The sequence below is a fragment of the Anopheles stephensi genome, chromosome 2 (assembly GCF_013141755.1).
Source record: "Anopheles stephensi strain Indian chromosome 2, UCI_ANSTEP_V1.0, whole genome shotgun sequence".
In the NCBI taxonomy this organism is placed as follows: Eukaryota; Metazoa; Arthropoda; class Insecta; order Diptera; family Culicidae; genus Anopheles; species Anopheles stephensi.
In genome coordinates, this window is record NC_050202.1 from 11370780 (window position 1) to 11385838 (window position 15059).

Below are 15059 nucleotides of genomic sequence, written 5' to 3' on the forward strand. Positions count from 1 at the left end.
GGGGGGGGATTTAAAAATTAGCCAAGCAAAATGAGAAGAAAGAAATTAAAACAAATAACTGCCTTAAACAAATAATCGATGAAAGAAAGAGTGAGGCAACAAACGGTTTAATGAAAAACCGAAACAAAAGGAAAACGAGTTAAATACTTCCTGAACTTCCTTTACGACGTTTAGAACCTATCTGCTCTAATTCCCCAAAAAGTTTGTGCCGTCCTATATACTGAACTTTGTGTGTGTGTGTGTTTGTTTCAAAAAGTAACCTTTGTATGGGTTGGCCTGGCAACTGTGTGCACATACTACGGCGTTACTATCCGCCATTTTGTGTTTTGTTTTTTTTTCTTCTTTTTGGTTTCTCGTGGAACGATTATCACTGTTTTCGAATGAAATCTTTATCACACACGGTGTCGGGATGCTGAGCGCACGGTCATGGACGTACGCAGGTCCCTCCTGCGGCATAACCCGTCTCCAGAACGTCTCCCCATATACTGCAAGCATACGACCGTCGTGGTGTCCGTTCTCGCTAGCCGCCTTTTTTGTGCGTCCTCTTTCGACCATCGTAATCCTACCCCCCCTCCCCCCTACAGCGTCCATTTGCGCTGTTTGTCTAGTAAGTAGAAGAAGCGTGTTTTTCCGTTTACCCTATTAAAACCCCTCTCACTACTTGTCTGGCTGCGAGTGACCGCTGGGAGAATTTGACTGATCGTCCGTCAGGAAGCTACCGGCCAGCTGCTGCTGGCGGGTAGGTGTTTGCGAGGCCGAATTCGAGGACAGTTCCGAGTCGGAATCGGTCATCGCACCACCACCTCCTCCTCCTCCGCCGCCACCACCACCACCACCACCCCGGTAGCTTCCGGGGCGCATCCCGTCGTATCCGAGCAGCGGTGGCAGTACATCGATCGGTGGATAGACATGATGCCGCCGCTGGTTACCACCGCCACCACCGATCGAACCAGCATAGTAGTGCTCATCGTTATCGGCACTGCGAATACTGGCCGAGTTGGGTGTGTTGGACGCGGAACGTCGGTACGATCCACCACCACCCCCGCTCGTCGCCAGCATATCGGACGGCGGTGACCAGGTGGTCGAGTAGAGCGGCGATGCAAAGCAGTACGTACCGGGCCGTTGCCCGTTCCCGATGTTGTTGTCGTAGCTCGGCAGATAGCTGTCCGTCTGGCGCGGGTTGTAGTAGGGGGAGGTGGAGGCAAACCCGCTGCCACTGCCGCTACCCCCACCGTGTGAGGGCGTCGGGGGCTGCCGGTAGCTGTAGCTCGGTGCGTACGGTGTCGTCGCACCCCACATGCAACCGGCCTGCGACGACTGCGATGCGGTAACAATGTCCGTGTAGATACCGCGATGGTTCTCGTACGGTGTGCCGGGGTGATACGTGTCACTCCACTTTGCTTGCGATGGCGTAAAATCACCCTTGATGTAAAGCTGGGGATAATGCGAAGGCGGTTTGGTAATTGGTAATTGACACTATCTCGACTCATCCACCGCTCACGCACACTCACCTGAATCGGTCGCCGGAAGCCCTTGCTCAGATGGCGCGGTATCCCTAGCGGAAAGCTGTGACTGAAGCCCACCTCCGGGCTGAGCAGATAGTCGTGGAAGCGGATCGGCAACAGCTCAATACCAGAATAATTTTCGAAAATCGTAGCCTATTGAGGATGAAGCAGGGAGAGGAAAGAAACGTTAATGCACCACCCGTTCACAATGCCCATCTCCCATTGCCAGGCCCTACCGATAGCTTGATTTTCTTCTTGTAGCTGGGCAAGTTTTGTGCTTCCAGGATAAGTTTGCCGCCCGGCCGCAGATGGTTGAACATGCGCTTGAACGCAATCTTCAACCCCAAATCGCCGTAGTTCAGGTGTATCCACTTCGTCACCGAAAGGCACAGGATCAGATCGTACTGTTGCGTGTCGTAGTTGATCAGCGATTCGTCCTTCAGGACATAATTCATCTGGAGAGAGAGAAAACCACACAAAAAACCCCGGTGAAAATAACAGCACAAAGCCAACTACTAGTGCCAACCGAAGTCTCTTACCGTTTTAAACCGAACGTTGTGCGGAAATTTGTGTTCCGTCCGGCCAATATCCATCTGGCACACCTTCCCGCTGAGATTGCCCATGGTGAGGGGGAACGAGATCGGAAAGTACTGGGACTGTTCCGTCCGCTGCCGTCGCAGCTGATGCTGATAGTGATGCTGCTGGTGATGGTGGTGGTGGTGATGGTACTGACGCCGCTTCTGAGCCTTCCGTTGCTTCCGGCGGCGATTTTGTCGCTGTTGCAGCAGCAGTACGGATTCGTCACCGGCCTCGGGTGCCTGCGAGGGTCCTTCGCCACCCGGTTGCTCTTCCATCGCTTCCGGTGGTTTCGTTTCCTTTTCTTCTTCAGCCAGGGCAACCGTAACGGGCTCTCCCGGTTGTGGGTTTTCGGCACCGACCGTGTCCGCAGCACTCGAAGCAACCGAATCAGTGACAGCAGCAGCAGCAGCAACAGATTCTTCCTCATCGCAGCCGGCTTGACTAGTCGCTGCTGCTCCTGCCGGATCACCTACCGCGAGCTGTAGCGGATCGCATTCCAAGGGCAGGGTAAAGCCGCTCCGATTCGCCGGCTCTTCGCTCACTTCCATCGAGGTCACGGTAGCCGAAGTCACGGTCGACTCTCGATTCGCTCTCCGTCCAACGGTGCGCGGCACGCGCACGTACTTGGAAAGATTTTTGCGCGCTTTCGCCACCAGCTTGCCATCCACATCGATGCCGGTGGCCGACTTCGGGTGCAGCATCTTCGCGACGGCAATCGTCATCAGGCCGACGTTGCAACCGATGTCCAGCACGTCCTTATCGCGGAACAGGTACGAGTTGCGCAGAAACACCTTCAGCCGCACGTCGATGTACTCGTTCAGGCTGTGGTAACCGTAGTAGCGATCGTAATTCCCAAAGTGATACTCTCCGGAAGCATCCGGCGCCGTCCGTGGCTGGGGATTGATTCCCCGTGGAGTTCTCGCTTGTGCCAACGCCAACGGACGATCTACCATCCCAACGTCATCGCTTTGACTGTACTGACCGGTTTCGATCGATTCTCCCCTAGCAACGTCACCACCTTCCTGCGGTACGTTCGCACCCGCCGGGTCCAGCGCTTGCTTCGTTAAATCATCCACCGCATCGGGTTGACGTGCGGAATGCTCTTGTACTTGACTATCGTGTGCTTGAGAAGCTCGATGCTGCTCCGCGGAACCCACCACCCCCGTTCCCTCCTCCCCGTGCAGTTCATCCGTGTTGGAGGCGGCGGAGTACGTTCGCGTTCGGTTTCGCCCCGCACTCCCGACCGCTCCGCTTCCACCCGCATTCGGTGGTGGCCAGTGGGCACGCTTCCAACCGCCCGGTTGCGGAATTACCGGACTCACGATCTTATCCATCGAATCCATCCGGCGCAGTTTGTTCTTGGTGCTGTTTGTACTTTCGCTCGTACGCCGCTTGCGACCGCCGGCACTTTCGAGATCGAGCTTCAAGTTGCGCATCGCCTTCTCCCGGTCGGTACGATCTTGCTCCACCGTCGCACCACCGGAAGAAGCGTTCCGTTCCGCTACCGGTAAGCTGCTGCTGCTGCTACTGCCACCCTGCGCGGAAGAGCTGCTGCCACCGACGCCGGACGATTGACCGCCGAAATGGAAATGCGTACCGGCGATAGTGTCCTCCGGTGCGTGCAGCAACGCTGCCGCAGCAGCATCAGCCAACTTCTGACCGATGCCGGTAAAGGACGCTTCCTCCGCGGTCGTTGCTTCTTCCGCTTTCCCGGCACCGGACGGTCCTGCTCCGGCAGTGCTACTCCCGCCCCCACCACTGCTCCCCGCCTGGTTCTCATCCGCACCCGGTGGCGGAGGTAGCAGCAGCTGATCGATCAACAGGTCCGCCGGGTTCCGTTCCGTCGCGGTGCGTGATTTGCGTTTGCGCTTGTTGCGCGTCCGCTGTTTGCGCTTCATCGGCGAGCAGAGCTGCATCTCGTACTCGACCGAGTCGACCGGATCGAGCAGATGAAGCGGATCGTTAATGTTCGGCGGTATGATCACCTCGATCTTCGCCTTGTAGTGGGGCGGCGTCGGTATGGGGGACGATTTCGGGGTGACCGCATTTTCCGACTCGTTCTGCAAGCTGTTCAGGTTGAGCGGATCGGAAATGTTGCCCCCGAGAAGGAATTTGGTCGGCGGCACGATACACTCCTTGCGGGGACGCTTGTCCGGGAGGAAAAATTTCGAAACCGACTGCAGGCGCTTGTTGCGCACTTCCATCGGCGTTAGGTTCTGCTGCTTCGGGTGTTTGTTTTTCTGCGGTGGCATGGCCGAGGAGGTGGATGGCATGGCCGACCCTCCCCCCGCTCCCGATGCTTGCTGTCCGATGGTGGAGGTCTGCGAACCGGATGCTTGCTGTTGTGCGTTACCGGCGGTGGAGGACGTTCCCTGCTGAACCTGATGGAAGCAACCCGGTTCCGATTGCAGTTGTTGCTGTGATTCACCGGAAGCAGCACCCATTCCGCCTGTCATCTGATCTTCCCCGGTTACACCATTCGGTGCGGTACTGTCTTCTGCCTTGCCGCCGCCCTCCTTTCGTCCACCTCGTGCGGGACAATCCTTACCGCCACCGCGGCCCCGATACTTATTTGCCTTCCATTTTTGTGCCTTTTTCTGCTTCTTTCCACCACCACCACCACCACCGTGTTGCTGCAGTTGATGTCGCTGCTGTTGTTGATTAGCTTTGCGATTGTGGCCGCCACCGCCGCCGCCGCCACCACCTCTGCCTCCTCCTCCGCCGACGTTTCCTCCACTCGCTTCATACATAGATGCCGGGGGTCGTGCTGCGCGAGGAGCATTGCAACGGCGGGTTTCTTCACCTCGGCCGGTTCCGGGTCCCGGTCGTACTGCTCCTCCACCACCGCCAGCATTCCCACCACCTCCATCCGCAGCCGGATCATCTTCTGCTGACGCTACCGAAAGCCCTTCCATAGCAAGGGTTTACTTCTTTTTGAGAGTTTCAAAACGATCTCCACAGGCAGCGAGGTTTAATAATGTCTGTAGAGGAAAAAAAAGCGGAGCAAACCCAGGGTTTATTTTAGAATAGTTTTATAGTACACTTAAAACAATTTTAGCAGGCTTATGGATAAACATCCAACAGGTTAAGGTCTGAAGTTTGCTTGGTCGGTCTGTTACAAGACGGGGGCCTGATACAGGAACGGGGTTCAAATCCCATTAAAGAACACCTCCCTGTACGCAGGGCTGACTACCTTCAGAAGAGGTCACAGAATGGTAGAAATATCAGGCCGAGACCTCTCGAGGTTGTAGTGTCAAGGAAGAAGAAACTCTGGGCAAGATAGATATTCTACACGCTTGGCGACCACCTGAGACGATAGTGTGTTCTGCGTTTCCAAGGCCGGAAGGACACGCGCTGGTTAGGGCTGCTGAAGAGGTTGTCGGACTCACGCCCTACCAGGGAGTTGAGGAGCACAGCGAGCTCGTTGGCTGGATCAAGTGGGTCTGACTCCACTTCAGGGAGATCGGGTGAAGCCAGGGATGGAGAAGTGCAGCCGGATGCAACGGCCATGCCTTTAAGCCGTGCTTCATAGGAGGCACGTCAAAGAGCAGGCCAAGAAAGAAGATACTTCCTTGGCCAGATCTTCAATAAGCGATAAACCTTGGCTAAGACCCAAGACTGCCAAAGAATATAAGCTTCTTCTTCTTCTTTCTTAGCACTACAACCTCGGGAGGTCTCGGCCTGCCATTTCTAGTTTTCTGTGACTTAATTTTACCCGTAGTAAAGTAATCAGCCCTACTTACGGGAACGCGGTCTGGTTGGGATTTGAATCCCGGCCTCCAAGAATATAAGCTTGCTTGGATGAAAACTTCGAGGATCATAGGATACGGCCATCACTGTTTTGAGATGATCGCAGTAATGATCATCACATCCTGGTATTGCAGTGACAGCGTTATAAGAAAACGTCTTCACTTCTCTCCTCTCGATGTCCTCTCGATAAAAAGCATGTGAAATTCGGGTTCCTTCAAGAACACAATACACACCGCAGCGAACGATGGCATCGCAGTGAGCAACCTAACTCTGGGGTAAAAGGTGAGCCGGAATGGTAATTGATTTAACACGAATTCACATCCAACGAGCCCTTAAAAAAAAACGCCGAAACGGACGCGGCCGGACCTCGCGCACATTTGACGCCGAAGCACACGCTTCCAACAATAAAGTTCGACTTTTAAACCAGTTTTATGTTTCCTTTCTTTTCTATTTTTTTTGTTTTTCTCCCTGCTACGTGTGAGTTTTTCGCGCACATTCTAAGCCGCTGTTCCGATGCTTCTTCTTTTACCCTTCGGTGTTTGGTGCACTTAGAAACGTCGTACACTGGCGCGTACTGTGTCCCTTCATGCATCTCGAACAACACACGGTACAACATCTGTTGGTGTATATTCACCATCCTTCTATTTACATACCCGCCGTTTTGAGTCACACGTTGCAAAGGCGCACACAAACCACAACACTGCCTGCCGGCCAAGAACCGGCCAAATAGCAACCGAATTGGCGCGGTTGGTTTTATTTTTTGGAGGCGAAAGAAATTTACGACCGACCTCTCCCTGTGCATAGCCCCGCGACACACACACACACACTCCCGAGACCCCTCCCGGATGGGGTGGTGGTGATGGAAAACAGTGAGCTGCAGTGTGCATAAACGTGAAAAGACATGACACGACAACCTTACGGTGTCCACAGTGACGTGCACAGTAGACGCCCAGAAAGAAGCTAATAATTATTATTTAAATAAGTGGACGTTCATTTCAACTGTACAGTTAATTCTTTTAATTATTAAAACCACTTTTGAGTAAAAAAAAATTGACACAAGGAAATCGTTTGCTAAGTATTTTAAGCTAATACAAATTAAGAATAAGCTCCATCGTATGTTTTCATGTGGGACGTTGAAATAAATTTATCTACACAGATTAATTCAATAAATTGAAAAAAAAAGTTTGAGTTAAGTGCAAATTAAAACTAACGTTTCTCTACTATTTTTGAAATTATTTAAGTTGATAAAATAATACCATTGGGGCACACGGCAGCCCCGGGGTTCAAATCCCATCCAGACCGGCTCCCCGTACACAGGGGCTTACTACTTTGCTTACGGGTAAATTCAAGGCAAAGAAAGCCTTGAATGGCCAGAAAGCTTTGAAAATGGCAGGCCGAGACCTTTCAAGGTTTTGTTTCAAATGTTTTATGGAAAAGAAGCTCTGCTTTACAGAACATTTCGTCATAATTGGAACACTTGAATGGATTGCTAAAGGCAAATCTTCTATGCAGATTCCATTCCAATTTTCCAGATTCCAAAAAGATTCCATTTTTATAAATGAATAGCTCGGAAACGTGTTTATAGTAAAGGTTGTAAATAAATAAGTAAATAAGTAAATAAGGTTGATTTATGATTAAATTGCTTCCACATATTTCGCTTCTTTTTGTCGGGATGTCATCAAACATTTGTTTAAATTTAGATGCTTAATTGAAATTAATTACACCCAAAGAACCTTATCATATAGTTAACTTGAAATAAGTCGTTAAGTTGTCGTTAAGAAGCGAATAAAAAAGGTTGTTTAAGATAAGTTCTTCTAAAGTGGTTTAATAAAAATGAAGAATAAGCTCCATCGTATGTTTTCATGTCTGTCGTTGAAATAAATTTATTTCAATAAATTTAAATTTCTTTACGATAAAAGAGGAATTCTGGGAGCTAAACTTACAGAGATATCTGAAGTATCTTTTATAAACGTTTACTAATTAATATTCAGCTAGATTCAACCGTCATTTGCAGTTAGTTTGCCGTACAGTGTTTATGCTCCTGTTGCCCCGTGTGTGTTGTGCTGCCACATCCAGCAGCTCGCAGGGGCAGGGGGTTGGCTAGGTGGGCAGGCATGGCAAGGGAACATAAATTGGCCATCCAAACCATCACCATGTGCGTTCGCCAGCACACCGTCTTAACCGGTTCCTTTTTTTGTTTTGCATCTCTCCTCCCCCACCCCCACCCCTCTTCCTCCACCACCCCACCCACCAACCCGCCTATTCAGCATTCAGCCTCCCGTCAACAACTGCACAAGATAGATGAGCGCAGATATGTTACCTATCCTATCCCGCTCTTACCGTCTCGCGCTGCTTCCTCACGCCGCTGATCCAGCAGGCGGCCAGTAACGAGATGCGCGAGATGCATCTCAATCTCGCGAAACAGTCAAAAACACACACACATGATATCGAAATCTTAATGTGCAGAGTTATGTGCGTGAAGACAAACACCCGTGTCACATCGCGCGAATGATTTAAATCTGCAATGGTCATGTGCTCTTTCTCGCTCCCGCATCTCACCGACAGTCGTACGTGCGAACGAGACGGACTGTATGTTTAACGCGCTGCTCCGGATGTAAGAAAGAGAGCGTCCGAGAGCGAACAGCATCACTGGCCCAAAAGCAGAAGCAAAAAGAGAGCGCCGCTCGTGGTGCTGTGTATTGCTGCCCGTATCTTAGCCCGGTGGTGGAAGCGAGACGACATGCTGGGCCATTTTCGTTAAATTTTTTATTTGCAGTCCCGTAGTCACCGTGGACAAATGAAGATGGGACCATCGCTGTTATTTTTCCATAACGGCCACTAAACATTTCCACACAGTTTTCCACACCAACGAACGCTTTCCACCAACACTACTAACCTTTCGCTTCAAAATGGTCACCAGCACTGCAATCGATACTCGCGCGAACACGCCAAAAAGCACACTAAACTGTCGGACACGGTACGAAAACGCTACCACACCACTCCTTTCGCGCTGAGCAAAAGATTTTGATATCCTCCTTTGTACGTCGGTCGCGCCGCGCACACACAAACACACTCAGGCACGCATGTTTTTCGTTGTCTTCCGTTCTCGCTCACACGTTCGCGCCCTCAACCGCGCTCCTGCACTTTTGCGAGTGTTGCTTTCTCTTTTACTCTCCAGCGACTCTATAGGTACTCCGCTTTACTCACCCGTCCAAAATGCTTGGAATGTACTCCTTCTGTCTCACTCTCTCTCTCTTTCTCTCTCACACATTCACAAAAAAACACTTTTACGCACAGTTCCAACTGTTTTGCTGGATTAGGTGGTCTATTTAGTCGTATTTTACTCGAAACTTATCGACCGTACATTACAATGAACTAGCAAATATGCTTTCCGTTTGCTTTCTGGATGAAATGCGATACTGCTGGTCGCAATATTTGTGTCCTCCTCAATTTAAACGAGCACGAGCTTGTGTGTATTGTTCAGTGGTCCAGGATGACAGCTGCTGGTATGGCTGTCCGGCGGTATAGTTCGCGTGGTTGAATACTGCTTGAAATCGTTGTGTTTGACTGAATTGGTGGGTTTGAATATTTTTTTACCAAACAACGGCATTTTTGTTCAAACAAAAGGATAAAATTGATAGTTCGTTTTATTGAACGGAAAAACTACTGGTAGGCGCCTCAGTTTTTACATACTAAGCTCTTTTACTGGAAGTGCGAAGGCGAAATACAGAAGCGCTATTCCTGCTAAATTTATTATTTTGATCTCGCAAAGAAAATGGAAACAACCAACAGCTTTTAACAAACTTATAGAACAAACGTGAAGATTTTGCGTTACATAAACTACCATTTTGTAGGGTAAATTTCATACCGTGAGGCTGATTTACATGGAAATATTAATTGCCGATTCCCAACACCGCTGATCACGGCTAACACGTAATAACATATACGCTCCCTTATTTAAATGGAAATTCAGACTATTTCAAATCCATTTAACCAAATCTAAAGTCTGTTATTTAAAACACTTCAAATCTCAAACCAAACGCAAGAATATCGAAGAAAAAGTTCAGCTTTTCTCTTTTTGTTTGCTCTCCATGTTTAGCAAACGTGCTATTTTCCGTGCAGAAGATGCTAACGCTGTCAACTCAACTGTACCGTATAAACATTCCAAGCCGTGACACGAACTTGACAGCTTGTCATCCACATACACACACAAAAAAAAACGCTGCGAAGAAAACAAACAACGAAACAGGTACAACTCGGCAAAAGTATCTTCACGAAACTTTACACAAATTTTACACACGCAACCAATCATTGCACACCGTTTTGCGAAATTGGCGATTGCGAATAAGCATTGTGTGCAGAGTTTGACTGAGTCTGCGTGTGGTTTCTGGTAAGCAAGTGTTTCATCCATAAACCGGAGCGTATTCTGCTGTTCGCCAAACTGCAGCAAACAGAGGGCAGTGAAGAAGAAGTGCTCACAGAAAGTGGGAATAACAAAGATTGCTGCTCCCAGGATCCCAATCGGTATTTTCCTATCTGCAAGGTTTTTCCCGTATGCGTGGGCGTATGTTGGTAAATAGAAAAACCAATTTCCCTTGCTTCCTCTTCTCAGCAGCAAAGGGATGGACAGTCTATGATAAGCGTGTGAGGGAGAGTGTGATGTTACGCCCCTCACCTTATATATGATTAAAATTGTGTTTGTGCTAAGGATGCAAAGGCAAAGTGCAATGGATAAGTGCAGCACATGGGAAAACAACGCCCAGTCTCTCCCCCAACCGAAGGTCAAAAACGGTACAAAATTTTACAATCAGTGAACGTTGCCGTTTTCCTTCGCCTATGCGTCATGGTGCTTCCCAGCGCGAAAAGAAATCGTCTTATCACACACAATGCACACCACTGTTGTGCAAGTGGTTATGTGTGTGAATTGTCGTGCCTTTCGCCCCCTTCACTCCGCTCCTCCCACAACCCCCAAAAGCCATACCAAAATGTTATCCAGATAGCAAACGAAGCCAGCTTACCCAATTCCTTATTTTTACACTCGAAATTATGGGAAGCCCTTTAAAAAGATCGGCGTCCTTGTGCGCTCCTTCGTCAGTACATCAAGCCTGGTAGGGGGCGTGAATCATGCAGGAAAAACACACTTTCCATGGCCTTCCTGATCCATAACGGCCGACTAGACGTGAATGAAATCGAATTTCTTTCGATTCGTGTTATTGCAATCGTAAATTGATTACAAACGTGACCTCTACTGCGACACCCGCCCAATCGCGTGAATTAGTTTCATTTAGTAGTTTTTTCTTCGTCGGTCGTTCGTTCGTTCGTGTGGCTGGTGTGAAGAAAATCGCCCTCGCCGACAACAGATAAGTGGCAAAAGTGAATATTAATTCACTTTTTATCACCCTTGCGGCCACAGCGAATGCTTCCGCCATTGCCGCTGCCTTCCATTTTACGCGCTATATATGTCCACTTCCGGTCTCCGTTGGGACGGACGTTCGGGCCGAGATAGTGAAAGAAAGTGTGCAGTGAAGCTTGTACATGTATTTCGCGTATCACAAAACGATACCGATGCGTGCGTACTTGTTAATTACATTAAATATTAATGATTTATCTTTTCGTTCGCTTTCCCTGTTTCTTCCTTTAGTTTCCGCTCTCCTACAACAGTTGCAGTATCTTTGCACCGATCGAAGTAAGCTGCGGACCGGATTTCGAACGGCTGCTTGGATTAAACACATAAGATAAGAAGATACATTGCGATAAAAGAACCAGGAGCAGAAATCCGGTCACTAGAACGGAGGGAACAGCGCCATCACCATGAGCAGAAAAAATGAAACGGAACGGCAGAAGCAGATACAGGAAAAGTGTCAAATGCTGCTAACGAAGATGCTGCGGGACGATGACAACAAGTACTGTGTCGACTGTGATGCGAAGGGACCACGCTGGGCGTCTTGGAATTTGGGCGTTTTCCTTTGCATACGCTGTGCCGGCATCCATCGTAATTTGGGCGTGCACATTAGCCGGGTAAAGTCGGTTAACCTGGACAGCTGGACACCGGAACAGGTGGTAAGTTAAAGCGTGTGTATGTGTGGGTTTGTGTGTGTTTTTTGGGTGAGCGAGCACGTGACACACCAGGACACACGCAGCAAGATCAAAGGCAGATAACGCAAGGGAAATGGGGGAGGGGGGGGGGGGTCAGGGTGGGATGCCGGTGTGTGGCGCCCATGCGCCGTTGCGCTCGTGGCCTACACGTCAATCCCGGTGTGCCTTAATTAATTGCTTTATTTCCGCCTTATTTCTCTTCCTTCCATCCACCTGACCTTAGGCAGTTGGTGCGAGGGGAATGATTTTGGATTTTTTTTGTTTGTTTTCGGGGTATCCTCGGGGTGCTGAATGCCGAGATTCGTGTGTTGATGTGGTAATGAAAGATAAGGAAGTGAATTAATTTCTCTTCGTCACGCGTTAACTGTCCTTTCCAACGAAGACCTTACTTCATCTCAGATTAGACCTCTATCGGTATGAACGCCTCAAATAGACTTTACGGGCTAGATCGTCGGGTGTCATTCTCATGACATGTCTAACACATCGGAGTCTGGCAAGTCTTTTGTCTTTTGACCTTTTGGGGGACGGGGCACCATCGACAACAGGCAAAGCTTCTTCGTAGAAGCCCCTATACAAGGTTCCGCTCAAGATGTTTTCTTTCTTTGAAATAGTACTCTTCCGAAGCTTAAAATTATTTTCCTCTGAACGTCTGTGAGCTACCCCTTTGATGTTCTGATAAGAATGTTGAAATGACTAACTTCCCCCTCCCCAAAATCCTCTTCTTCCAGGTATCACTCGAACAAATGGGCAACTCGCGGGCCCGTGCCGTATACGAAGCGATGATACCGGACGGCTTCCGGCGCCCCCAAACCGATTCCGCACTCGAGAGCTTCATCCGCGCGAAGTACGAACACAAGAAGTATCTTGCCCGCGAATGGGTGCCGCCGCCCGCACCGAAAGTCGACTGGGACCGTGAAATCGACGAAGAGATCGAACGGCAAAAGCGCAAGAAAAAGGCTTCCGCTTCCGGGGGCGGTGGTGGTGGTATCGGGTCGGTCAGCGGATCGCTGTCGCTTTCGTCACCCGCCGACAAGAAGGTGCACGGTTCCACCGGTGCGTCCCCATCGTCGACCGGTTCCTCGTCGGGTGCCGCTGTGCCAAAGCTGAAAGCACCTGCCAGCAGTATGAAAGCGTCCAGCCGGACCTCGGTTGTGTCGCTGAACAGTTCCACGTCCTCCGTAACCTCGGACGCAGCAGCAGCCACTGCCACCCTGGCGAACAGCAGTGGGTCGGGGAATGTGGTCGGTGGTAACACAAGCGCCGGCACCGATCTGTTAGGACTTTCGCTCGGCGAGGGCAGCATAGCGATGAATCACGGTGGCGTTGGTGGTAGCAAACCGGCCAACGGACTATCGACCGGTAGCAATGGGATGGATTTGCTCGAGCGGAAAAGCAACGAAACGGACGATTTGGCAAAGGTGGAAGCGGATTTTTTCAACCAATCCGGCACGGCCGGCAGTGGTACGGATGCGAGCGGTAAGCTTACGAAGGACAAAATTATGGCTCTGTATGGTGCGGCACCGAGTACGGTGCCACCGGTCGGTGCCGGTGGGTTCGGTGCGCCAGGTTTCGGTGGATTCCAGCCGGCCGGCAGTACATTACCGCCTGCCGCAAATGCACCGGCCGCCACCCTACCGTTCAACGGTGCTGGCGGTGGGGGCATGATGCCAGCGAACGCGTTCGGTGCATTCCAAACGTTCCCGGGGCTGAACGGTGCCCCCGGGCAGCAGTATCCCATGATGGGTGGTGGTGTGGCACCGGTTGCGGGCGGTGTTCCACCGCAGCTGGTGTACAATAATGGTGCCCCGAACATGATGCCGGCCGGTGGCGCCATGTTCAACGCACCGGGTGCTGCCGGCGGTGTTCCGCCCGGTATGGTTCCCTCCCCGTACGGAGCGACGATGCCACAGTACGGTGCCGGGTTCCCGCCGATGGTAGGCATTCCACCGCAGCACGGACAAGCAATGCCCGCGACAGCAGCGTTCGCCAGCTTTCCTAAGACCGTCCCCCATCAGCAGCAGCAGCAGCAGCAGCAGGACAAGCTAAGCAATCAGTTCGGTACGATGAATCTGCGGGATGTGTGGCAATAGAGGAAAAGGACCTGCCTGGGGCCGAGTAACTTATATCCTTAGATCCACACCATCATCGTCACGTTTTTTTCCCGTCCGGCCAAAACAAAAAACGAAAAAACAACCCCCCCCCTATCCGATGCAAGAACCGGAACGTAGAAACTACGACTAAAACAACCTATCCGAGAGCGGGGCGTAAAAAAAAGGGGGCAGGGGGGAAGTTAGCTGTAGCGAGGAATAGTAGGGCAATTACTTATTTAGCTAAACGAAACAAAAGAGGAAAACACTCTACTAACTACTAGGTATCACAAGTACACACCTGTTCCTATGGGTGTACGGCCGAATCGCGGTACGGCGGTGGGTATGCGTTCCTATGGCAACGGCGCGCGAATCGTTTGCACCCGGTACCGCGATTCGTCCGAACAGGTGTTGGTAATTGGTAGGATAGATTTTTTCTACCGGGAGTGACCGCGGCGCTCAGCCATCCTGCAGGCGCCTCCGGCCGTATCTGGCGCAGTTAGTTAGACTGGCAGTGAGCTGGGATGGGATGAGTTAGATGAAACACACAATATATCTACTGTATAATGTATAGGATTACGAACGATCAGGAAGGACAAAACGGGGAAGGAGCGGGAAGAAGAAGACAAGAAAACACAGGGACAAGAACCGATTATAATAGGATTCCTATTTTCCTTTCCTTGGTGGGTTTTGGTTTTTGCATCGGTTTGCTACACTGCTAATGAATGGAAGAGTATATAGAGATATATAGTATTATGGTATTATTACTACACATCGCAGTTGGCTGTGTGTGTGCGTGTGTGGTCAGGTGCGTTTCACTGTAGTAGATAAACGACTAATGACTGACCGATTTCCCCCGTCAGTTTAATAACTCTAATCCAATGTGCAAAACGGAGGGGAATCGTTTAAAGCAAAACCACTAACAACTGCAATCGTAATCGTCTACACAAACGAGACACGCACGAGAGAGAAAAGGGAGAGTTAGGAGGAAGAAGGAAGCGATAAATCCCGTATTAGGTGTGTATGTGTATAAGTTTTACAT

At 50.3% G+C, this 15059-nt stretch overlaps 2 protein-coding genes across 5 annotated transcripts; one reads left to right on the forward strand and one right to left on the reverse strand.

The window, feature by feature from the left end:
* Positions 1–299: 299 nt before the first annotated feature.
* On the reverse strand, positions 300–9341 carry LOC118503960 (7SK snRNA methylphosphate capping enzyme bin3). Of its 2 annotated transcripts, none has more exons than XM_036037855.1 (5): positions 9042–9341; positions 2045–5065; positions 1742–1960; positions 1512–1658; positions 300–1434 (listed from the first exon to the last, which is right to left on the reverse strand). In XM_036037855.1, exons 2-5 carry the CDS (start codon positions 4997–4999, stop codon positions 658–660), a joined length of 4098 nt encoding a protein of 1365 aa, XP_035893748.1. In that variant the 5' UTR covers positions 5000–5065; positions 9042–9341; the 3' UTR covers positions 300–657. The 2 variants fall into 2 exon arrangements, with proteins under 2 accessions (XP_035893748.1, XP_035893746.1); XM_036037853.1 differs by having other exon boundaries at positions 8731–9340.
* Positions 9342–10009: 668 nt separating this feature from the next.
* On the forward strand, positions 10010–15056 carry LOC118503967 (stromal membrane-associated protein 1). 3 transcript variants are annotated; one of them, XM_036037886.1, is made up of 3 exons: positions 10010–10083; positions 11476–11894; positions 12659–15056. In XM_036037886.1, the coding sequence occupies exons 2-3, from the start codon at positions 11646–11648 to the stop codon at positions 14018–14020; spliced, it is 1611 nt and encodes a 536-aa protein (XP_035893779.1). In that variant the 5' UTR covers positions 10010–10083; positions 11476–11645; the 3' UTR covers positions 14021–15056. The 3 variants fall into 3 exon arrangements, with proteins under 3 accessions (XP_035893779.1, XP_035893777.1, XP_035893778.1); XM_036037884.1 differs by having other exon boundaries at positions 10044–10224; XM_036037885.1 differs by lacking the exon at positions 10010–10083 and adding an exon at positions 10257–10406.
* The last annotated feature ends 3 nt before the right edge of the window (positions 15057–15059 follow it).